This window comes from Mauremys reevesii, linkage group 2, assembly GCF_016161935.1.
Source record: "Mauremys reevesii isolate NIE-2019 linkage group 2, ASM1616193v1, whole genome shotgun sequence".
Taxonomy (NCBI): Eukaryota; Metazoa; Chordata; order Testudines; family Geoemydidae; genus Mauremys; species Mauremys reevesii.
The window spans coordinates 228,182,815-228,208,856 of NC_052624.1; the positions used below are offsets into that span (position 1 = coordinate 228,182,815).

Genomic DNA, 26,042 nt, shown 5'->3' on the forward strand with positions numbered 1-26,042 from the left:
TAGGGACTGGCTCCCTGCGCCTGAGCAAAGAGACAGGGCCCCGCACAGCCGCTCAGGGAGGCTGGCCCCGGCTCCCACGCACCAGGGGGCGCTGTTTGTAGCGGCGCAGGCGCGGCCCCGGCTGCTGCAGGTCTCCGGAGGAGGCGGTAAAGTGTGAGAGGCGGGGCGGGAGCTGCCGCCTGCAAGCCCGGCGGGTCCGAGAGCGAGCCGGTGAGTGACTCCGCGGGCTGGCTCCAGCCGTGACTGGGGTCCCGCAGGCTCCTGCGGCGAAGGGCCGCACGCAGGGACCCCCCCCCCCGGCTCCCAGGGCTGCGGGGGCGTAGTTCTGCCCCGTCACCTGCCTCCTGGGGCGGGCGGGTCTCCAGGGGGCTGCGGCCCCTCGCCGCGAACTGCCCCGGGACGGGAGAAGCGAAGCGAGCACCACTGGGGGTCTGTGCCCCGCTGTGGGGCGGGCGGCACGGGGCTGTCTGGGGTGTGTGTGTCTGCGTCTGCGGGGTGTGTGTGTGTCTGTGCCTCTGCGGGGCGGGCTGGGGTGTGTGTGTGTCTGTGCCCTGCGGGGCGGGCTGGGGGGGTATGTGTGTCTGTGCCCCTCGGGCGGGCTGGGGGTGTCTGTGCCCCTCGGGGCGCGGGAGTGAGAGAGGCCTCGCTAGGCCCAGGCTGAAACCGCAGCAGTTTTTGTTGTAACCTGGTTGCCTAACAACGCTGAGAAGCGTCTTAAAGAGGCAGAGCCCGAGGCCGCCGGCGCCGCCGCTCTGTGTGCGAGGAGCGTGTCCTGGCTCGGGGCCGCGTGGGGCTGTGCTTTATCTGCCCCTTGGCTTCACTCCGGTGCCCGGCTGCAGCTTGTCCCCTTATCGATCTAATACACTCTGCCAGTTTATCGCAATTCGTATCTCTGTGGTTTAATAACCAGGCATTTTAATTTTTTGTATCTCCCATGACACTGTGTCATGGAGCTGTTTAGCAGTGTTTATTTAACTTTGGGTTTGTTTGCAATATGCCAATCAATCTAAAGCTGTATAATACACATTTATTTTGGTAGGTTTATAGGAAAGATGCTATCTTGAACTGCTTTACAGAGTTATAGAGTAGCAGTGGGAGTTGGAAATTAAGAGGTGTAGGCAAAGGAGGAAAGAGTGGTTTTCAAGTGAGATTTAAAAAGAAGTGGAGAATTGGAGGAAAAAGATCCAGGAGGAAGCACCTTACCTTAATAGCTGCAGAAATAAGAGGCTATTCTTATTACTGTTCAGAGGGATAGAGGAGAGGCAAGTGCTAATAGTTTTGAAAAATCCAGAAAGTATTGCTGAGAAATTTAAAATAACTTTTTAATATAACAGCTCTGTGGCCATGTAATTTGTAAATGCAGTGACTAAATGTGGCATCAAACTGTGGTAAACATTTTTTTTTAATGTATCGGTTTTTCCCCCTAACACATCCTCTTGGGGATATTACATAGATTTGATGGGAATTGTGATTCTTTCTGTTCTTTTTCCATAGTAGCACTCTTCCTGCTGTACTGTATTAATGGCAGTATAATATACATAAATAGAAACGCAGGAGATCAGCTTGGATTTTGCTGATCAGTTTTCTTCTTTATAAGTCTGGCGTAGAATTGGAAAACGGTGTTGTAGGGGGAGAAAGAGGGAGGGAACATGTTGTAGAGACTCTCCTTCACATAAACAATAAAATAGACACAGTGTATATGTAGGTGCCTTCCCAACATCTTAGTATAGTGAATCTTGTTTAGGCACCAGTCCTGCATAGATGTGTGCCCATGCTTAATTTTAATGTGTAGTCCTATTGAAATCAGTGGGACTACTCAAGTAAAGTCATTAAAGGATTAGATTGGAGGGTTGGGGCCTTTTGCTGTTAGAAGGAAAATCAGCCAGAGCGTTTCCCTTGATTATTTTCCTGTTCTGTGCTCTGTGTCATGCTTTATATATCTCTAAATTGCACTCACTAGTTGACTCCTTAATTATTATTAGGTATCACATATGCAAATTTCCTTTTTTAGATATTAACATATTTTGCTCTTTGGTAAACTAAATATTACATTGAGTTTTGACCGAGACCAATGCAGGTTCGAGTGAAATATTTGAGTGAGAGAGGAAAATCAAGACATGACAAATTGAAACTTCAAACCAGGTGGCCATTTATTAACAAGGGTAAATTGCAACTTGGGCTGGGGAGGGGCGATTTTACCAGCCATCAATATTATCACAACAGGAATACACACACGCACAACTCGAATCAAGAGAAAAACAAGTCACCAATCAAAAAATATCACCAGAGCAGCAATATACACAACTTGAAACAGTCTATTTACATCCAACGACAAGAAACTAAACAATCTGTGATTAGCCGCTCACTAAAATCTGAAATGGACACGCAAACTGAAATACACCAACTAACTACAATGGCAATTAATACAGCAATATGGCTCTCCTATACTATGTACACAACCTTGCATCAAATAAGGAAAGGGAAAAGGGAAAGAAGCTAAACCAATAGAATATTTACAGAAATTAAAATGCACATACCACACTCCAGGTGCAGCTGACCAGCAGTACAGACACCAAGTGCATTACGAATTGGGGAGGAGGGGTTAATCCAAAAATGACACGACATGAGCCGGCAAAATCTGGAGGAGACCCTGGCTGAAAGGGTGATGAGGCCTTTCAGCTAACACGTGGATACTCCTGCCGTTTTTGGCGCGGGACATAGTTTTATTCGAAGACCCTTACTCGTGTCAGCATCTGATTGGTCCCCAGCTCCTGCACCAACCAGGTTCCGAGCTGGTGCCCTCTACGTCAACAGGTACTACACCTGGCACACTAAGTTTATGCACACAATACGATGGTATTGTAGCACACGGAACCAATGTGACCTACAATTGACCAGACAGAAAGTTTGAGAATAGGCACACGGCACTATAATGTTGCACACCGCAGCTTAGGGTAGCACACGGCACCACGGTGTTGCACATGACACCAATGTGACCTTTTCACCGACAATTGGCCATACAGACGACATGTTTGAGCATAGGGTTGCGACATGCCCCCGTGGCCGATTGGCGGTCCATCACAAGAGGGACAGCTCACGCCCAGGAAATGGGGCGAGCCTAGGGAAGGGACAAAATTTAAACTGGGGACTCGGTGTCTGATTGGTCATCAGCTGGCTGGAGGGGGGAGTACTCAACTTGAACAGGTAATGCAGACACAGTCTTAACAATTAAAACCTTGGTGATAGCAAGACCTAAACAAAAGGCAATAATGACGACTCCTGCAACAATTAACCATTGTTCAAGAGATTGTGCCCATTGTCCTAATCCCCAGCCTGATAAAGTAGTTTGCCACCAGTCCCACGATTGACGTTCCTCGCGGATGCGAACAGCCAGAGATGATAACTGCTGGGTGATGGCGGAGACGTTGTTCCATCCGGGGCATAAGTGAAGGCAACATTGTCCTGTGAAGCGAGAATCAAGATTCTCTAAGGCTTCACAAAAGTCCTGATGCAGCAAAGTTTGTATCATCAGGTGATTCTGTTCGGTGTATTCAGCTAGCACAGTGAGGGAATTATCAACCTGTTGGAACCCAAGAGCTGTAAGGTTAGTAAGCGTCTCTAAATTCGTTGAAAGACTGCGAAGTTGGTTGAGAGTAAAGGCATAACTAAGGGGATTAAACTGTACATAACCCCAAAAAAGGGTTTCAGTAGCGGATTTTAGACGGGTCCACCATGTGAATTCACGCTTTTGTGGACCGAACACCGGGGGAGGTCTCTGAAAAATGGCTCCTCCTTTAATAAAAACTTGTCCGAGGGCGCAGATGCCCTTGGGGAAGTGGAGATGTCTGTGGGCAACGCCATAACCACACAGCCAGTAAATTCCTGAAGGAGAATACAGGCCAGAAGTATTGGCCCATTTAAGTAGCAAGTTCCTTTTGTTTATAGCTGTGGGGTCGTGTACAACTGTAATCCAATAGCTATGTGCCCAATCAACGGCCCTAAGGCCAACTGTTTGCCTTTTAGTAGAAAATACGAAGCTGAAAGAGGATAATAATGAGGTGGCATTAAAAACAGTAACAGGGACATTAGACTGATTAAGAATGGCTAAGGTGGACTCGCATGCCTGGCAATACCAATTAGGGGAAGTTGACCGCTGCCAATTGTGTTGATCACTACAATTATATTGTTTACCACACCACTGACAGGGGGGTGGGGGCATATAGAAATGAGAGCAGTTGGGATATTTTTTCCCAAGAACGGAGGGAGTCAGGACCCAGAAACACAAAACAGGGGCTGGCTTGAGGCAGGGAGTTATACACGGAAATAGAGGTGCTAGGAATCTCAAATCGATCCGATTGGGAAGAATTACAGGTAAAGAAGTGTCTCCAGGGCCATTTAGGTTCATCGCACTGTGAGGCAGGTTCCTCGCGAGATACATTTTTGATAGGAATAAAATCAAGGAAAAAAGGGATCTCCCCAAGAGTGGAAAGGGGGTTAGAGCATACTATACAATAGTGATTCGAGGGAATGGAAGAAACATCGCCTGAATTAGCAGCCAAAAGTTCCTGACGGGCGTAGGTCAAAATCCAGTTCACCAGAGGGTTTGGGTGTGAATGATGTGGTTGCAAATGAACCTGAAATGAGAAAAGAAAGAAAAGACGAGCCCCTAAGGCGGGTCCTGTTATGATTGCTGGCTAAGCCAGTTATGATGGACCAGCCGGGTTTCTGACTGGCCAGTGCACACAACATGATATGTATTGGGGAAATGACCGGGCTTGGATACAACAGCTGAAAGGGGTTGTGGATGCCCGGACGCTACTGGGACACTTAACCATACTGGCTCCTGGGGGGCAAAAACTGGTTTCCAGGGTGGGGGTGGCTCCGGGATGATATGTGGCCATCGACTATAAGCTGCATTCAAAGTGATATGGGCCTGTGGCAGTGCCAGGTGCCAGCCTTTGTAGTCTGGTTTCCCAATAATAGCACGGAGTTGTGTCTTAAGAATCCCAATGCGACGTTCCACAACACCGTTGCTGTGGGGTTGTTAGCGGAGGTGGACATGGAGCTGGGCTCCCCACTTGGTAACTAAGGCCTCAAAGCTATGACTAGTAAATGGGGGGCCTCTATCAGTTTGGATTTCAGAGGGAACACCCCAGGTTGCAAAAACTTGAAGTAAGGCCTTGTTAACTGCTGGAGCTGTGGACCGTTTTAATGGGGAGCAATGGATTTGACGGGAACCCAGATCCACAGCTACTAGCCCCTTTGGGAACACTTTAGTGCGTGTTAACTGCACTGCCATAGCCTCAACGGGACTGGGAGCTACCACTTCAGGGGTTGGCGGTGGTAAAGTTGGGTACAAATTAGGAGCTGACGGGTATGGTGGAGGAGAGGATTTGGGGATTTTAAGATCTGGTAGGGAGGGAGGAAGTGGGGTCTCAGGCAACGGTTGGGCCACACTGGGAGTTTTGGGGGTTTCAATCATCTCTCGAGCAGTGGAGGTTAGGGCCCCCATAACAATGGTCAATTTATCTAGGGCCAGGCCTAGCATTTTGTGATAGGCACTGGCAACAACTTCTGATTTATACTGGTCGAGACAAAGCTTTTTGGTTTTTTTCTCGCCCTCTAATTCCTGGATGAGCTGAATTACTAGCTCATGTGTGGGGCCCCCGCTCGCGAGTCTTGGGGGGTTAATAGTGAGTGGACAGGTGCCCCCAGCCGCCTTTAAAATCTTTTGGGCATCCTTCCACAAACGTGTCGGATCAGTCCCGGCACCGACTTCCCCTGACTTGGTACAAGTCGGCCGATAACTGGCCTCTGTGGGGGTTAGTCAAAGACTCATATGACATGTCAAAAGACAGCCTGCAGCACTGACAGACAGACTAACAGTATAAGTTTGGCTCGAATAACCGACTCCAATGATGCAATTCCAGCTAATTGCCTCAGAATGCCCCCGATCGAGTAAAACATGATGCTGGAGATGATTAAACTCATCATCGGGGGTTTTGTCAGTGACCTTGGTTCGCCACGGACAATTAAAGTGCACTGGTGACAGGGGACAGTTTTCCTCCTCACTCGATCCTGTTCATGACGCCATGACCGAGACCAATGCAGGTTCGAGTGAAATATTTGAGTGAGAGAGGAAAATCAAGATGTGACAAATTGAAACTTCAAACCAGATGGCCGTTTATTAACAAGGGTAAATTGCAACTTGGGCTGGGGAGGGGCGATTTTACCAGCCAACAATATTATCAGAACAGGAATACACACACACACACAACTCGAATCAAGAGAAAAACAAGTCACCAATCAAAAAATATCACCAGAGCAGCAATATACACAACTTGAAACAGTCTATTTACATCCAACGACAAGAAACTAAACAATCTGTGATTTACCGCTCACTAAAATCCGAAATGGACACGCAAACTGAAATACACCAACTAACTACAATGGCGATTAATACAGCAATATGGCTCTCCTATACTATGTACACAACCTTGCATCAAATAAGGAAAGGGAAAAGGGAAAGAAGCTAAACCAACAGAATATTTACAGAAATTAAAATGCACATACCACACTCCAGGTGCAGCTGACCAGCAGTACAGACACCAAGTGCATGACGAATTGGTGGTGGGGGGGGGGGGTTAATCCAAAAACGACACGACATGAGCTGGCAAAATCTGGAGGAGAGCCTGGCTGAAAGGGTGATGAGGCCTTTCAGCTAACACGCGGATACTCCTGCCGTTTTTGGCGCGGGACATAGTTTTATTCGAAGACCCTTACTCGTGTCAGCATCTGATTGGTCCCCAGCTCCTGCACCAACCAGGTTCTGAGCTGGTACCCTCTACGTCAACAGGTACTACACCTGGCACACTAAGTTTATGCATGCGATACGCTGGTATTGTAGCACACGGAACCAATGTGACCTACAATTGACCAGACAGAAGGTTCGAGAATAGGCACACGGCACTATAATGTTGCACACCGCAGCTTAGGGTAGCACACAGCACCACGGTGTTGCACACAACACCAATGTGACTTTTTCACCGACAGTTGGCCATACAGATGCCATGTTTGAGCATAGGGTTGCGACAAGTTGGTTGTGGTTTTTTTTTTTTAGTCAATAACTAAACATAGCAGCAATTAACATGATACTTAACACTTACATAGTGCATTACTTCTCTGAACTGAGATATATAAAATTAATTAGAGGCAAAGATGTATGCTATCAGAAAATCATTTTTTATGAGTATCCTTTTAAATATTATCTTCTGAAATATATTTTTAAAAAATCCTTTAAAAATTGTTACGGGTTTTTCTCCTTCCCTGTTTTATGATTAGAAGGGTTTTTGGTTGGGCCTGAGAACAATACCACCAAGTATGCTCAGATCCCAACTCTGCCTTTCTCTCTGCACACATCTGGCTGGTGATTGCTGCTGCTTCATTTTTGGCTCTGCCTCTGTTACTAGTAATAATCTTCCTGAAGGTGCTAGAAAAGTGTGTGTATGGTCAACAAAACAGTGAAAATTGTGATACACAAAGTGCTGTCAAATGCACAAATGAAAAAAAAAATTTTTTTCTCTAGTGTATCTGAGGTACAGTAATTTGTGGTCCTGATACCAGAATAAGCTCTGCTTGGGATCTCTGTAAACCACATGGAGCCTGACTGAAGTTAATGGAGCTCCATGTGATTTTAGGGGTTTAACACCCACAAAATTCTTTGCAGGATTGGCACCTACGAGGTTACTTATAATTCTAGAAAGAATATTTTCAGATGAAAGTATGATTTGTATGTTGAGGGTGTCCCTTTAATCCTCACAGCATCCCTGTTCAGAAAGTAATTTACTTTGATATCTTTTGGCTAATTTCTAAATTGTTATGGAAAAATAAAATAAAATAAAATGCTGAAAAAATGAAATTGGGTGCGTTTTCTGTGGTTTTCAACTAAAAACCAGAAACTATTAAAAATGAGGATGACCTCTTAAGGTGCTACTATAGATCACAAAATTGAATAGAAATAAATCATTCACATTTTTATTAAGCATAAATATTTACTGAACCAATGTATACAACAACCCTCAAAATGTTAATACACCTCTACCCCGATATAACACTGTCCTCGGGAGCCAAAAAATCTTACCGCGTTATAGGTGAAACCGTGTTATATCGAACTTGCTTTGATCTGCCGAAGTGCGCAGCCCTGCCCCCCTGGAGTGCTGCTTTACTGTGTTATCTCCGAATTCGTGTTATATCGGGCCACGTTATATCGGGGTAGAGGTGTAGTTTGCTTTTGAAGAACAAGTAAACTTCATGTTTTCTCCTTTTCTTCTTTTTTTTCTCTCCTCCCACTCCCCCCCCCCACCCCCCCGTGTAACAAATCCTTTCTAATAATTTATTTGGCAGTTGGCCCTCATGCTTGTTTCACAGGGCTTATGAATTCATGCACATTTTTAAAAAGGTCTACCAAGGAAAAAGGAGTGAGCTATAAAACATCTAGATATTTCCCCAGCCAAATTCTGTCAGCCATCCTTCCTTTTAGCCATGTGAAAGATAGCATCCTGAATCAACAATGCTAGTATATCTGATTAATTTGTTTTACTCAGAGTGGAGTTTTATGCTTTCTTCACATTCAGTTGAATACTTTGTGCAGTTAAAATATATCTGAATAGATACTTTGCCTTTGTTATGTAATTCTTCATGATGCTTTTCAGCAATCTCTGCTAAAAAGTTAAAAAACATTTAGTGTCTTCATATTATCTGTATTAGAGCTTACTAACATCCATTTACCAATTTTTAAATTCTCTTGAACCAGGTTTGGCATCATCACGCTGTTGTGCTGTTACTTGAAACAGAACTCTTTGGAAACAATCCCAGTGTTTATATATGCTAGTCTAAGTGAAGGTCAGAAATTCAATTGCCAAAGTCCAATGAGATTTCTTTTGGTGCATGACTAGCACTGCATTGATATTCTTGCAGGTGAGTATGCTGCAGTGGATAGTTGGTGTGAGCAAAGGTGGAGTACTAGGGAATTTACTATGAAAAGTTACTTTTTCCATTCAAAATAACTTTTGTGATTAAGTGATCCTTCTGTAGTGTTGCAATGCTGAGTATAATATATGTATGTGGCTGGAAACATTTGTTCTTTTCAGGTTACTTTTGTCCTTTGACTTTATCAGTATGCAAAACTAATGAGATTTAGGACAATCAGACGGGGAATTTATTTTCAGAATTGATTGTCCTATATCACTAGTAAGACAACTGGGTTGTCCCAGGACTGCTTCATTTATGAGAATCGCATAATATTTTTACAATGCTAATTAAAGAATAACATATAATTAATGATATTGCTTTATGCGAAGATTTTACTGTAACTCAGGAGTCAATATTTTTTTGCTATCACATCACACTGCACATACATTTCATTTTTATTGCAGTGATTTCTTTCTGCATTGTCACATTCCAACTATCTCTTCCCATTTCATATTTTTCTTTCCAAACGTGTTTTTTGTTTAACCGCATTAAATCTCACCCCCTAAGGCTTTGCCCATTTTTTAAACTCTCTTGGCCCTTTGATCAGGATGTGCAGGCAAATAAATAATGGACACATGGGTAGAGCCCTGCGCAGATACAAAATTTGTATCCGCATCTGATCCATGATCCGAAAACATGGTCTGCGGATATCAGCATCTATATCTGTGGATATAAAGCAGATATCCGCAGATTTGTAGTGCTCTGCACGTGGGATGGATTTAAATGGAAGGTCACAATTTTATTAATTTAACACTGGGAAGAGGTGCTGTATCTCCTTTACCCGTTCTAACAGTCCAGGCACTTAATTGAGTGCAGTGCAGGGTTAAAGGGCTCCCACTTTGTCACCAGTATTTTGAGGAGGACCTGCTTAGGCCCGCCACTAGGATTCAGATCACTTTTTATTCTAGGGATGGGGATGGACAGGATGAGAGAGCAAAGCAGCTAATCTGGTCTCCTATCCCCAGCCAGTGGGAAGATGATAGATGGCGGTCCTGAGGGGGCAATCGCTTTCTTGGAGCGCATGCGCTCTCACATCCCCCATCCTTCCTTCAGAGCACAGCCTTACATCCCCCTGTTGACTGTCGGGGAGGGGGTATGTTCATTTTCTGTCTCTGCTAGTATAGTCTCAACAGTAAGCTTACAAAGTGAATTCTGTGCAATTTATACTTAGGCCCAGATACTGCAAACACTTACCCATATGCTTAATTTTATTCACTTAAATAGCTCCTTTGGCTTCAACGGGGCTATTAAAGTGATTAAAATTAAACACATGAATAATGTTTTAAGGATTTGGGATTGTAATTATCACCTTAGTTTACGGTACCATTTATGTGTACTTTCTATGGACTTAATGTTATAAACCCTTACTCCCAACACAGTCACTGGAACTACGTGCATGAGTAAAGATTAGCAGGATTTGGCCTTGTGTGCAGTTCATTGGCTTTCTTTTCATATTTAGCTTTTAATTAGATAGCATATGTTTAGTCAGAATGTCATTTAAATATCATATTGAAGAATTTACTAACCTCTAACTATTGGGCCAAACTCATCTCATGTGTAACTTAATTGAATTTGACCTATTTGAATTTGTATTATGATACTCCTTAAAGGCATAGGTGCTGGAACTAGAGGTGGGGGGTGCTGCCACACCCCCTGTCTTGAAATTATATACAGGGTTTACAGTTTGGTTCAATGGCTCTCAGCATCCCCACTATAAAAAAATGTTCTAGCTCCCCTGCTTAGAGGCCCCAACTGAGATCAGGGCTGCTATGTACTAAATAGACATTGTACTAACATTAAGTAAGAGAAGGTTCCTGCTCTGAGGCGCTTACAACTAAATTGACAAGACAGCCACTGGGTGTGGGGGAAAAGAATTGGCAGCCTTCTCTGGATCTACAAAACTTATAATTTTATGATATCTAAATAAAAGCAAAGTATGAAAAGAGCCAATTAATAAACTGCACTTGAGGCCAAATCCTGCTAACCTTTACTCATGCAATTAGTTCCACTGACTTTGTTGGGAATAAGGATTTATAGGGTATTAAGTTATAAAGCTACTTCTGCAAAACTAGTAACATTTTAAAAGTGGGGCACTTTGCTTATTGAACATATTAAGGTCCTAAACTTGCAAACATTTATGCATGCGCTCAAAGTTAAATGTGTGTAAGTGTTTGCAGGATTGAGGTTTAAAGCAACAACATTGAACTGGAGTTTCATTACGCATAAAATAATCAGTTATTGGAACACAATACAAATATAATACATCATATGAACTACAGGCTCTATAATGGGTCTCTTTCCCTACCCCTTTGCATCATGTTGACTAGTAATCTTGATGTTTCTCTCCCCTTCTCCTATAGGTGGAAAGTATGGGAGGACATGGCATTCCTCTGATCTCATTCCCAATTTAAACTGCTAAACATTCTTTTCAGCGGTTTTAGCAGTTGAAAATCTGTCATATTTAGGAGCTGCTCAGTATTATTCTCGTACTGGATTAAATTATTTTAGGTAATAAAGGTAATAATTGGAGATATACCAATCTCCTAGAACTGGAAGGGACCTTGAAAGGTCATCGAGTCCAGCCCCCTGCCTTCACTAGCAGGACCAATTTTTGCCCTAGATCCCTAAGTGGCCCCCTCCAGGATTGAACTCACAATCCTGGGTTTAGCAGGCCAATGCTCAAACCACTGAGCTATCCCTCCCTCTTTTGTTTAAGAAAAATCTTTTAAAAGAGAATCAGAATAATCTATATTTGAAAAAATTATTGGGACTGTCTTTTGGAATCTTAATTTCTCTCTGAAGAGAAATTTTAAAGGTTGCAACATTTTAGATCAGATATCTCTAGGGAGGAGGTTGTCTTAACATTTTTTAACGTTTGCACCTCTTAGGCAGATCAATGCAGTAATTTGATGACTAAACTTGAGTTGATTAAAGCTATTAATAGTTTAACTGGTAGTAAATTTCTGCTGATAGAAGAGGAACCATATTAGCACAATGATATGTATCTTTCCTAGAATTGAAGAAATGATGGCAAATGATTTAGATCAGTTTATTGAAGATCAAAAGGCCAAGTTGGCACAAGACAAAGCAGAACTTGAAAATGATCCTCCTTATATGGAGATAAGGGTAAGACTACTACATTATTTACCTATTTCAAACAGTTTTATGTTTGGAATCTTGGTTTAAGTCTGCTTCTATTGGACTGATAAGAGTTTCCTCTTTATAAAGGTATTGTATTACTGAGTTATTACCTGTTGTAAAATAATTTCTAAGGTGTCTTTCTCCATCTTTACTTATAGGGACACTATCAAATCAAATTTGCCCCCACATTTAACTTTTATATTGGTCTTCACATTTGTGAATGTTTATTTAAAAGTTTTCATGGTTTTTCTAAATTCGAATGGAAGCCACGCCAAGAATTGCTCTCATACATGAGAACCTCAGGGTGAAATTGCCTAGAAATGAATGTCTGCTTTCATTATCCAAGCTTAAAGAATGCAAAAAATAAACAGTACAAATAGCATAAATATTTTTTTTATGGTCAGTTCAATAAGGTACTATTCATACCACAGGTAAGAACACTAAAATATTAAATTTTTATCCTGATAGTTCCTTCATTATTACTAGGATATATTTTTTTGAGTATTTTGTGTCTCAGGTATTTACTGTTTATTCAGGAGCACACTAAACAATGTCAAATTTTTTTTGCTTTATTTAAAAAATATGGTCATAGGTAAATTTTGTTAATGTTTTTGCGATCTGAAATTTATTTGCTGTTTTATTTTTGTACAGATTATCATAATCAGGGATTGTCACTATTTATTCAAAAACTTTTCATGTAAACAGTATTTCAGAATTATTTAAAAATAGAACCCCCCTCCCCCCCCGTGTTGTCAAGTTAGCATTGTAGCATTGAGACTCCATGAGGTATCAAAAGTATTTTTTTCTTGTAAAAAGTACTGATAATGTCCCCAGTCTTGCAGATATTTAAGCATGTGCATAACTTTACTGACACGAGTAGTCTCATTGACATCAGTGGGCCTCCTCACATGAGTAAAATTATGCATATGCTTGTGTTTGCAAGAGAAGGGCTGAATTCATTGTTAGAAATTCATCTGAATGATGATATGAGCTGGAACATGTAGTTACCTATGGGAGGATGTCCAATAAATATGTTTTTTCACCAATATTGCTCAAAAGTTTCCAAACATATACAATATTTTGAAAAGGGTCAGAAAAGTAATGACTTGCCTTACCCCTGTTGACAACCTTGCTAACTCTACAGTTGTGCATTGGTATTTATAATGTGATTTGATACTGGGGCTACATGTGGGAGAAGGTTCTCTTTAAAAACTTGGTCTGGCATACTCCTTGCCCTGTTTGAGTGCTGTGCACGTAATTCTAAAGCTATAAAGATTTGATAATCTTGCAGATCACCTTAATTTGCTCAGTAATGGGAGTACTTACATGGGGAAAGTTTTGATTTCTACAACTCTGTCCTAGCTATCCTGAATCATGACCTTGATGAAGAGAAGGTTTTGGTTAGTCAACATTGTATGTTTGCACCTGTTGGTTCTGACCTATAAAGCCTTAACTGGCCTGGGGACTTGCTTACCTCCTTCTGTATGTAAGAGAAGGAGTTGCTAGTAAGACTTTCTCTGAGTCAGGTTGAGACTTTGGAATTTGCAATCCTACCTAGTCTGCATATTGACATCTAGGGCACACTGCAAAACATATCTGGTCAGATGTTTGGGCTGGGTTGTGGTTTGGGTATGTTCACAAATAAACATTCCATTATGGATGTTGCCAACCCACGTATTGCAATGCTGAAATTTAAATAAAATTTCACATTGTTTATAAGCACTTTTATTGTCCAAAATGACACGTGTGATCAGAGAGAGTCTTCCATTTTGTTAACTAGTAGTATTTAATTACAAATACACAGGTTACAGCAACTGTCTGCAGAACACTCAGAAATAATCCACACATCAGCATGATAAATTTCAATACTAATTGGCTGCAGTCTTAAACCAATATGTGTGGCTATATATACCTTAAATCATGTTCTGAGACAAGGATTTAATTTAATTTTTGTTGGAGGGGTTTGTCTCTCACTTCCCTCAAGCAGTATTTCAAATGGAGGGAATTAACTGCTTTTTGCTTTTGAAGGGGGATGCAAAAATTAGTTTGGGGTGGGGGTGTTGACTATCTTTCAGTTACCAAGTCTAATAATTTTTGGTTCTTATTGAATTGGTAGCCAATGACCCTCAAACACAAGCCCTACTTTACAGTTAAGTAGATTACTTTAATTAAACTTTCCTTTCCATGTTCTGCTTCCCATTATCCTGCCTGCAGTTGATTTTAGGTTCCAGTTTGCCTATCCTGGGACTCTTTACTGGGATGGTGGGGGAAGGTTAGTCAGAGTTCCTGCTTCTAGAATACATTTTTTTTTTGTGGTTCACCAATCCTGTATTTATTCTTCTCCTTCCTCTGCCTGCCCTCCTGTGTTTGTCTCTTCTATTTGTCTCTTTGCTGTGTTTACTATTTCTTATTGCACCCATTATAATCTTATTCCCCCTTCCTTGTGTCTCTTGCATGGTCCTCATGTTTTCTTGCGTGACTATGTACCCATGATTCTCTATAATAGCTTAATTTTCAGGGTGCTGAGAGGAGACAAGCTTTCATCTTTGCCTCCCCTAAAGTTGCTGCCTAATCGCTGTTCAGAGCCGCTCCAAGGAGTGGGGTGAGATGAACGAGTCATCCCAGTTGAACTGTTTGGGTGGGTGTGGGTGTACAGTGAAGACACTGGTCTGAACTTCATCCATCATGCCCAGATATTCATTTAGCACAGTAGTTTTCAACCTGTGGTCTGTGGACCTCTGGGGGTCCACAGACTAAGATTTCCAAAGGGGTCCACACCTCCATTCACTTTTGTTTTTAGGGGTCCACAAAGGAAAAACAGTTGAAAACCACTGATTTAGCAGATGACTAGTCATGGTGCCAAGTAAGGTGGATTAGATCTCTTGGGAAAAATACTGAGCATGGATAGGCTATGAAATCCCTGTGAGTACATAATCAATTTAAAGTGCTGTTGGGGATCAAATGTAGCAGAGTAATTATTGCATTAATACAGGAGCTACTTTTTAATATCAGTGAAATACACTATTACATGTATTAAAAAATAACCAAAACCCTCTGTTTTCCAGTCAAACGTTAAATCATGTTGTTTCAGGTATGTTATGGTTATTTCCCTTATCTATTCTTGCAAAGACATACAATTTTTTTTCTTTTCAGAGCAAAGGTGCAGAGAAGCTTTCTGAGACCAGCAAAGCATTAATCTCTATGGCTAAAGAAAATATACCACCAAACAGTCAACAGAACTATCTACTAGGTATGATCTGTCTTTAATACATAGTATTTTTAGGGTAGATAGTGAAGTGCTATCTTAGAGATCTTTGCACAGCTAATTAAAAATGAATTCTTTGGATTCTTAATTATAGGAGCATCACAATAATTCAGGCACTTAGTGTTTATATCCTTTTAAACATCTTGAGTTTTTTGAGGTTGCATTTGTCCTCTGAAAGTTAAAATTCACTCAGTTTTTTTTATCGAAACAAGGTGGCTGAGGGAATATCTTTTATTGGGCCAACTTCTGTTGGTGAGAGTGACAAACTTTCGAGCTTACACAGAGCTCTTTTTGTGTCTTGTGCTAATGTCCATTTGCCGGTCTTTGAGAGAGGGTTTGTGTCTGTCTTTATTGTGTTCAGGGTTGCTGGAAGAAAACTGTATGTTGGGATAGCATTTCAAGTGGATCGCCCATTCAGCTGCCTGCCAGAAGTTCTGCATCTGTGCTTGGAGCTAGAGAAGCAAGATGCTTTTTCTGTCAGCCTCTTGGGATAAGGTCCTGTCCTGTCACCATGGCATGGCTGATAGGAACTCAAACAAATAGACTAAATCTCCTGAGAAGCCTAACAAGGCAAAGATAATCTAGATGGATGTCAGACTTGAAACTGCAGTGTCTCCTTTGGGTTGGCAAGGGCTGCTAACAAAGGAAACACTAAATCTCTGGGAGCAAGCAATGCCTCATGTTATTTAAATAACTGCCCCCCAGCCTACCATGATCAATTACGCCCTTTCCACATTACAATTTTAGCTAACTTTCTAACCAATTAGTAACATGGTTGACTTTAAACATGGGACAAGACTCTCAAATTTGGGGGCATAACTACTCTTAAGTCAGTATATAAGCTCTTAAATAAATGGCTTGATTCTCAAAGGTGTCAGGTGCCTACAACTTCAGTTGAAGATAATGACAGCTGAGGATGCTCATCATCTTTGAAAATCAGGCTATTTGTGTAAAAGCTTACATTTGGGCAGTTGAGTCTGAAAATTTTGGCTATGGTTTGTGTGTGCACACCATCTGGTTAACACTAAGTTACTAAACATTGCAGCTAACAGTTTCACCCTTGCCAGATGCCTTATTTTGCATGTGATTGTGTTTCTGAGACTGGTTCAGAACACTTTCTTTTTGCATTGTGTCTGGACCCTCTAACCTTGCCTGTGGTAAGACATCTCAAAGTGCATTGCCACATGTGCTGCTGACGTTGCTCTTTGTGTTTTTTCTTTTGGACAGTCGTATCGCTTGCTGAGGTGCTACAGGGCAGCTGCTCTGGTTTCCCCAGAATGTAACAAACAAACAAGATTAGGCAGTATGTTGGGTACTACATTATAATTACAATTCTTAACCCACTGCTTTGAAAGAGAAAAGCTGAAGAATGGCCAAAACTCAAACCATGTTTGTTGTAAATTGTGGTCAAGAAAGTGTCACAGATTGGTTACAAAAACATGCTTGTAACTGAACTGTGAACTGGGCCTTAGACTGGCACTGAGGGTTTGTGCTGTGCTCTCTCCTGTAAATACGACATCAGATGGGCTGAGAGATTTAGACTGTGAATAAGCATGGGAAGTTGGAGGACACCCTCAAGCCCCTTTCAAAACCATGGAGATGTCCTTTCTTCACCTCCTTTCAAGGAAATAATAATGCTGCCATTAGCATTTTCTAATTTTTGTGTCTGAGGCCTGGTCTACACTACGCGTTTAAACTGAATTTAGCAGCGTTAAACTGATTTAACCCTGCACCCATCCACACAACGATATAAAGGGCTCTTTAAACCGATTTCTGTACTCCTCCCTGACGAGGGGAGTAGCGCTGAAATCGGTATTGCCATGTCGGATTAGGGTTAGTGTGGCCGCAAATCGACGGTATTGGCCTCCGGGTGGTATCCCACAGTGCACCATTGTGACTGCTCTGGAAAGCAATCTGAACTCGGATGCACTGGCCAGGTAGACAGGAAAAGCCCCGCGAACTTTTGAATTTAATTTCCTGTTTGCCCAGCGTGGAGCTCTGATCAGCACGGGTGGCGATGCAGTTCCAAATCCAAAAAGAGCTCCAGCATGGACCGTACGGGAGATATTGGATCTGATCGCTGTATGGGGAGACAAATCTGTTCTATCAGAGCTCCGTTACAGAAGACGAAATGCCAAACCATTTGAAAAAATCTCCAGGCTATGATACAGAGTCCACAGCACAGTGCTGTGTGACAAGCATAACGGAAAGCCAAAGAATCAAATGGATGCTCTGAGGACTCCAGCTATCCCACAGTCCCCGCAGTCTCTGAAAAGCATTTGCATTCTTGGCTGAGCTCCCAATGCCTGAAGGGTCAAAAACATTTTCCCGGGTATTTCAGGGTATATGTCGTCAATTTACACCCTCCCCTCTCCCCCGAAAGAAAAGGGGGAAAAAAAAACATTTCTTGCCTTTTTTCAATGTCACCCTGTGTCTACTGCATGCTGCTGGTAGACGGGGTGCTGCAGCGCTGAACACCAGCATCCCCTTCCCGGTGGCAGACGGTACAATATGACTGCTATCCATTGTCATCATCAGCCCGTGAGTGTCCTGGCTTGCCTCGGTGAGGTCGGCCGGGGGCGCCTGGGTAAAAATGGGAATGACTCCCGGTCATTCCCGGCAGATGGTGCAAAACGGCTGGTATCTATCAGCCCCCCCCTTTCATGTCTAAAGAAAAGATTCTGTACTGCCTGGACTATCATAGCAGCTGGAGGCTTCCTCTCCCTCATTTTATCTCACTAAAAAGTCAGTGTTTCTTATTCCTGCATTCTTTATTACTTCATCACACAAATGGGGGGAGGGTTGGGGGAGGAGGGAAGCAACGGGTGGGGTTGTTGCAGGGGCACCCCCTAGAATGGCATGCAGCTCATCATTTCTGCGGGATCTTTGGGGCTCTGACACGGAGCGGCTGTGCTCTCTGGTTCTCTAGTACACTTGCCCCATATTCTAGGCTGGACTGACTATTTTTAGACAAAACATAAAGAAGGGAATGACCCGGGGAGTCATTCCCATTTTTGTCCATGCTCCCCTGGCTGACCTCAGCGAGGCCAGCCAGGAGCACCCATGACAGCAGCAGACGGTACAAAACAACTGGTAACCGTCATTTCATCGCCAATTTACAATGGCAGACGGTGCAATAGGGATGGTAACCGTCTCTGCTACCTTGCAAAGGCAAATGAATGCTGCTGTGTAGCACTGCAGTACCGCATCTGTCAGCAGCATCCAGTACACATACGGTGACAGTGACAAGGCAAAACGGGCTCCATGGTTCCCATGCTATGGCGTCTGCCAGGGCAATCCAGGGAAAAAGGGCGCGAAATGATTGTCTGCCGTTGCTTTCATGGAGGAAGGATTGAGTGACGACATTTGCCCAGAATCACCCGTGACACTGTTTTTGCATTGGGATCTCAACCCAGAATTCCAATGGGCGGGGGAGACTGCGGGAACTATGGGATAGCTACGGGATAGCTAACCACAGTGCAACGCTCCGGAAATTGATGCTAGCCTCGGTACATGGACGCACACCGCTGAATTAATGTGCTTAGTGTGGCCGCGTGCACTCAACTTTATACAATCTGTTTTACAAAACCGGTTTATGTAAAATCGGAATAATCCCGTAGTGTAGACATACCCTCTGTAAAATCACATGTAAAATCGCTTCTTTAAAATAGAGAGAGTAAACTGCAAAAGTTCTTATTCAGTGATGCATGTTAATAACGTCAGCTATAACAGCAGATGGCACTGCAGTCAATGGATATTTCTTCTCTGTGTTTTTAAAGAATGTGAGGACTTGATAAGACCAAAAAGCCACAAGGATATTTTTAGTTTCAAAATGAAATAATATTTCTAAAGTGCCCCATGTCATGGTGTTGCAGAAATAATTAATAGCTGCAATGATAAATGGGTAAACAATTAAAACTTTATGGAATATAGTACCCAAACCACCTCGATAAAGGGATTTTTAAAAGTGGGGGGGTTATGAACTTGGGAGGAGATCCATGTGGAAGTAGTTCTACCCCTTAGGGCCCCCACAGTCTAACATGCAGTGGTGGCATCAGGGCATAGGTATCTGTCAAGCTGATGCTAAAGGAGGTGGTGCCAGATGTAGCCAGATAAACTAGTCTTGTTAATTTCTAAAGGTAAGTTAAGTTCTCTAAATGAAACCTATATTAGTATTGAAAAATAATGGTGTATATTTCAAATACACATTCATATAATACATGGGATTTCTAATCTTGGCTGTAGCATCAACTCTATTTTGTGGCTTTGGAAATCACTTATCCTCTCTCTCTCTCTCAGTTTTCCAATCCATAAAATAAGGCTAGGGATACTTACCTTCATCTCAAAGGTGTTGTGAGGATTGATGTTTTTAAAGTGCTTTGTAGATGCAAGAGCATTACTCTCCTTGCACTCCTGTGTTCAGAAGATAAGTGCTTTTGTAATGCCCACAGGTGTACTAGAAGCTTAACAGGAAACACTTGCTCTGAATAATTTATAATCTAAATAATAGACATGACAGACAAGTGAGATATAACACATACAGAAAAAGTAGAGATGAGGAAGGACTGTGTTCAATGTACAAGTCTCTCCCCAGCTCTTGATTGTAATGTTAACTAGTGAATAAACTATTTACATTTAATTTCTTATAGGTACTGTGACAATTTCAGCACTGAAAAAAATAACCATCAAGCAAATTGTGATGACTCCAGAAGTGTGCTTTATTGAATGATAATTTCGAAAAATAAAATGTGAAATCCTGGCCCCATTGAAGTCAATGGCAAAACTCCCTTTGATTTCAGTAGGGCCAGAATTTCATGCAGGAGTGGTTGTACATAAAAGTATGGTCTGTTTAATCATGTGTTGACTTTACATTAATTACAGTGTTAAAAGAGAGGTTAAAAACAAATATAATATCTTGCCTGCATTTTAAAATATGCCTACATTTTAAAACAGAGGACTATGTATTATTGTCATTAATGTTACTCTATATGAATGACATCACTAGGAATGACATAAAATGACAATTAAGAGTTGCTTGTCACCAGAAGTCAAGGGTAAACTTGGGTAGAAGACAACACATGAATAAGTATGTGCCTCAGATTTTTTTGCCACTTTCATTGTTGATCAGTAAGTTAGTTTACTATAGTCATTAGTGTTTTATTGATTTAACTGTAGAAACATAAAATATAGAGAAATAGTACTGGTGGACTAATTATTTTACTCTTCCTTCCCCCACCCATGACTGTGATGAGGCCCCTTCAGTTTCACTAGATATATCAGTAATATCAGTTGTTAATGTGCTGTAATGAACTGACAAAGACATGTATCAGAGGGGTAGCCGTGTTAGTCTGGTTCTGTAGAAGCAGCAGTTAGTCTATAAGGTGCCACAGGATTCTTTGCTGACAAAGACATGTATCCACTGGATAGATTAGGAAGCGTTCAACTGTCTGAGGGCATTGTATTGATAAGAGATAGTAAAGTTTTTATTTTGTTTAAGTATTAGGGTCTTGAGTGTTTGGTAAAGGTGCATCTGAAGTATATTTCCTTTGTTGCCACAAAGCTGCTAATGACGATGATGTACAGTATAGTGATAACTGTGAAATTCCTAAATGTGTATAGATTTATTACAGTAACAACATGAAAATGCCAGTTACACAATAGCTATTTCTTATGTCAGAAAAAGAATGAGGTCTAAGTAGTGCGGTAAAAAGATACAACTCAGTGGACGGTGAGACTAAAACTAAACTCTGCCTACGATATTATTGTCACCTCTCTATGTGGCATAACAGATTGTTTGGGCCAGATTCTGATCTCTCTTATACCCAAGTAAATTTGGAATAACTCCACTAAGGATCATGCCAACACTTCTGGTTTAAAAAATGGAGAACAATGAAGTTGATCTGGACTTGCGTGTAGATCAAAATCTTTCTTTTTATGTTCAACAGCTGGGCCATACACTGTGATATTGGGAACTCATTTTTGTGTCTTGGTGATGTTTTGTCTCATCCTAACCCCCTCCTACCAACAGATAATTAAAAATTAACTAAATTTTAATAAAAATTTAAAAAATTGAACTATGCACATCAAATTACTCACTTTCCAGGTACTGTAATGGATAGTATAATCATACTCTTGTTAAAGTGGATGGTTACATACATTAATTCAATTAAAAGGAAACTCAGTCTCCTGATTCATTGTTGAGGCAAAGTCCATCCTTTAGCAGAAGTAATCCAAAGAGGTGGTGAGAATCTTCTCTGCCATGACAGGGACTCTGGGCCCCTGTATGTGGTCTCTGATGGAATAGAGGGAAGACCTAGTGTGAGGACACTCTCTGTGGAGGTTATAATTCCAGGGGTGATCATAAAAGCAAAAAGACTAAAAAGAAGTGGAGAGTCTTCGTAGGGGACCAGAAATGCTTCCGGTCCAGAGAATGAAAGTGAAATAATTCCAGAGCTTAGTGGAATCGGCCACCGCATGTGTAACTTCGTATCTTTTCTTTTATCAGAAATATTTCCATGATGTCATAAAGGAATAAGTTATAACATAGTGTGTGTCATTGCCATTGTCATGCCTCATGCAGATTATGAGGCGCAGAAGTAGTGAGCTCTAACACCACATGACCTGAAGTGCCTTATTACTGTAAACAGTCCCTCAGATTGGTAACCAAATGTATTCACTTTGTTTAAACAAAATTAAATAATCTAGATTAGTGACCTGAAAGCTGCCTTAAAGGCCAGCTAGCATACAGCTGACATCATCAGCTCTAGGCTATGCATCCCCGTCCCGGGAGGGTGATACATGGCCTGTGGGGCCATTATAAGTTGATGTGATTTAGAACAGTCCTGAGGCTGCTTTAAATTGCAATAGAGGCCAGATGTGGGGGTTTTCCTCTTTGCTTTTTTGAGCATTTAGCAGTGTGTCGTCAGTCACTTGGAAAGTGAAGTTATTCAGTACAATCATGCTTTAATAACTTAAAAAATAACATATAAAGTAGTAAAATATATTTGTAAAAGTTTTTATTTAAATACACTTGAGGATGTGACATTTCATTTTTTTTTTAAATTATTGCCTTTATTAGTTCAAAGGTTGTCCACTGCATACAGAGAAGACCTTTAAAACTATATTGAGTAAACATATGCATAAAACCAACAGAAGTGAAAGAGCAAGGCTAGGACTCAAAGTTAGTAGAAACATAGTTTTAGTATTTTTGCTCCCCTAGCCCCTCTCATAGTCCAAGCCTCTGTAAAAAGAAAGAGTTTCTAAACCTATCCAAAACCATTCTTTTCAGAATATCTGTCCACCCTGCCCCTGCATAGGCCGTCACTACAACTACACCTTTACCCCAATATAATGCAACCCGATATAACACGGGTGTAACACGGTAAAGCAGCGCTCCGGAGGGGCGGGGCTGCGCACTCTGGCAGATCAAAGCAAGTTCGATATAACGCGGTTTCACCTATAACGCAGTAAGATTTTTTTTTTTGGCTCTCGAGGACAGCATTATATTGGGGTAGAGGTGTATTAATAACAGTAGTAAACTCCCAGGTTACTATCCAGTTGTGATTGTTATCTTCAGAGTTTTTCTGGATGGATAATCAAAAAGATAATTTAACAAATAAAATGAAACTCTAAATACTTTCCCGCCCAGTACCTTAGACTTTGTGACAAAAGACTGGATTATGATTTCTCACTGGTTTTACACTAATGACATTTCATTGGCTTCAGAGGATTTACTGCTGTAAGTGAGAACAGAATTAGGCCCAGATTCCATAGACTTTATTTTTAAATTGGCATTTCCAGGTCTCATTTTTTTACTCTAATACCCTTGGCTTTTTTATTTATTTATTTTTTTAAAAGTTGATCCAACCTTAAATTCCCTAGGAATCTAAATCAACAGCAGGCAGCTGAAATTTCTTGATGGTTGGCTGCTGTTTCTATGGAAACTATGGTTAGAATAGCTTTAAAAAGAGTGTAGCTTTAACAAAATAAAGAGTGGAGGTAAAAAATTTTAAATAAAAAACACTTACTCTTACCTTATTCTTGCCAATCTGTCCCACCTTTTTATAAAAACTGAACCAGATTGGCTGCTAATAGCCAGCAGTTATGGATGGAAGCTCTCCTTGTCAGCCAGCAACTGAAATCTATAAATGCCAGTTTGAAAATAACAAACACAAAAATGTGTTCTGATATTCTTCTCTTTCTGAGTCCATACTTAACAGATGGCAGATTGGCTCACAAATTCTGACTGGATTGGTTATGCCCTAACCTGGCTCAGCTGGAACTGCCATAAGCCAATCAAGTGCATCCTTTCATTATGCCATTTTTTTCTTCTTCTTTCTTTATAAAGATAGTAATGACAAAATGAATTATCAGTCATCTAAAGTACAAACAGGAGAATATGACTCCAGGATTAGCGATTCTTAACATTTACATAGTGCTTCATGTATCAACACACTATACAGACATTAACTAATTCTCACTATGAGTAACTGCAGTGATGGAAATCAGGCAGAAGATTTGCCTAAAGCCACACAGTAAATCAGGAACAGACCTGGGAGTAAAATTTTAAAATTTCTTGCTTCTAGTCCACTTGCTCACTCCAGTTAGACCATGCTAAACTCGAAATACTTTCAAGGTTATCACAGGCAACAATACTTTACAACAATCTTCCACCCCATCCCCATTGTAACTAAAGGATAAAAAATTATATAGTGCTGGGGAAGAAAATAAAAAGCTTTGTTTACAGGAGAATGATTATATTCATCTCAGTACATAAATATATGGACTGAGAAGATTAAAAAAAATGTTAAGCCTTCAAAATTTGGCTCTAGGTCCGTTTCTTGTCCTGTTAGTTTAACTTTGTGACATTCTCTCAATTTTTCTTCAGATGCCAAGTGAAATAATTAGTCTTTTGAGGCAAAAAGATATTTCTTTCTAATTTCTCAGACTCAGTTTTGATTTCAGAGGATGCTAAAATATATTTCCTACACAGATTAGTGTGTAACAATTTCAAAATCCTAAAGCAGACTTGAAGCAGGGCTAAATATTAATCTGTCACAGCATATTTAATAGTCTAAGTGACGTGAGAGAGAATTCAGAACTTTAGAGTAGAAAGGATGAATGAAGAAACAGCATTGCTTCTTGTGGCCATGAGTCTCTTCAAAATTGTATTTGTGCCAGTGTATATCGTATATATGAGTTTCATACTAAACAAGTAGAATGTTAAAAAATACATTCTCTGAAGCATTTGATATTGCATAACAAGCACAGTGTGAAATATCAGGTAATAAATTATTTATTTCTACACTAACATTTGTCTTAAAGAGAAGTGATTTGCTTCAAGATTAAATATCAATTATAGTGATTGCATGGGGTAATCTAAAATACTGCTGTTTAGAAATGTTTGCAAACCTATGCTTTTGAGTTCAGATTGTGGTAAATTTGCTTCTAAGGCAATGAAATATAGGGACCAAAGGGGGAAAACTCTTTAAAATTAGAAAAAAAAGGCACTACATTTTCATAATGCTTTCTGCATGATTGTTTGCAGTTGATCTTTCATAATTTAACATGATTACTATTTGAATAATTTAGGTTTTTTTTTCCTTTTGTGTTACCTGGTAAAAGCTAAAAATATCTTTTCCAGCAAGTAACACAACTCTTATTTGTACTGTTTTGTATTAATAGAAGGTGAATAAGAATTGCATTAAACTTTACAGATGAATATGGCTTGAGTTTGCCTCTTGGAGATGAATATGAAAGAAAGAAACATAAGCTAAAGGAGGAACTTCGACAAGATTATAGACGATATCTTTCTCAGGTAAAACCTCTTTGAAATTAGTCTCTGATTTTAACAAAAAACAAAACAAAACCCCCACCATGAAAAAACTTTTTGAGAAGACAGAATTCATTCTGAGCTGTGACAATTTCAAAGACCTGCTTCCAGAATAAAGGTAGTTTAAAATGCTAACTCTATGAAGGGCTATATGTTCTAGACTTTCATATATCCTGCTGTCTTGAGATTTTAAATTACTATAATACAACTTGATTAAAAATGTATATATTTTTTGTTTGCTCTCATCTTTTTTTACTCTTCTTGGGTGTTTAACAGGCCAAACAGGTATTTGCTTAATACTATTATCATCTTATAACTTATAAAGAAGGCTGATCTTATAACTCATATAACTTATAAAGAAGACTGTTGCTGTTCTGCTTAGTGCAGTGTATGAGATGCCACTGTGATGATTTAAAACAAACTTGTATGGAAGAAGTGTGGCACAGTTTTCATCTTTTGTGTGTGCGTGTGTGTGTGTGTGAGAGAGATTCTAAATCCGGTTTTAATTTATCAGATTTTAAATGTTAAATGAAAAAAAATAAATTTAATGTAATTTTTGCTGTGTGTGATTAGTGTCATTGCTTGCCAGTTTGTTTAAAATAGATGAATAAATAGTTTTTTTTTAATTGTTTTTTTATTGGTAGAATCAAATGGTTTTAATGGAAGACACTTTATGAATAGTCTGTTTTTCCCTGACTTTTAGGGTATTTCACAGGCAAAAAGAAAGGTAGGGTGCTGACAATATGTTTTTTCTGCCCTGCCCAAATTAGCTTT

The 26,042-nt window shown here is 40.7% G+C and overlaps 1 protein-coding gene across 9 annotated transcripts in view; it reads left to right on the top strand.

The window, feature by feature from the left end:
- The first annotated feature begins 135 nt into the window (after window positions 1-135).
- Window positions 136-26,042, top strand: part of CSPP1 (centrosome and spindle pole associated protein 1) — a 161,200-nt gene continuing 135,293 nt past the window's right edge. For 6 of the 9 annotated variants that reach the window (XR_005593609.1, XR_005593608.1, XM_039522308.1 and 3 more), the window contains exons 1-5: window positions 136-210; window positions 8,813-8,976; window positions 12,045-12,156; window positions 15,325-15,421; window positions 25,153-25,253. Coding sequence is in view for 7 of the 9 variants with exons in the window: in XM_039522308.1 (XP_039378242.1) it covers window positions 12,055-12,156; window positions 15,325-15,421; window positions 25,153-25,253 (300 nt within the window). In the remaining 2 variants the exon portion in view is untranslated. Of the gene's footprint in view, window positions 211-330; window positions 430-8,812; window positions 8,977-12,044; window positions 12,157-15,324; window positions 15,422-20,496; window positions 20,564-25,152; window positions 25,254-26,042 lie in introns of those variants that run through there. The other 3 variants (XM_039522309.1, XM_039522313.1, XM_039522314.1) reach the window with 3 other exon arrangements.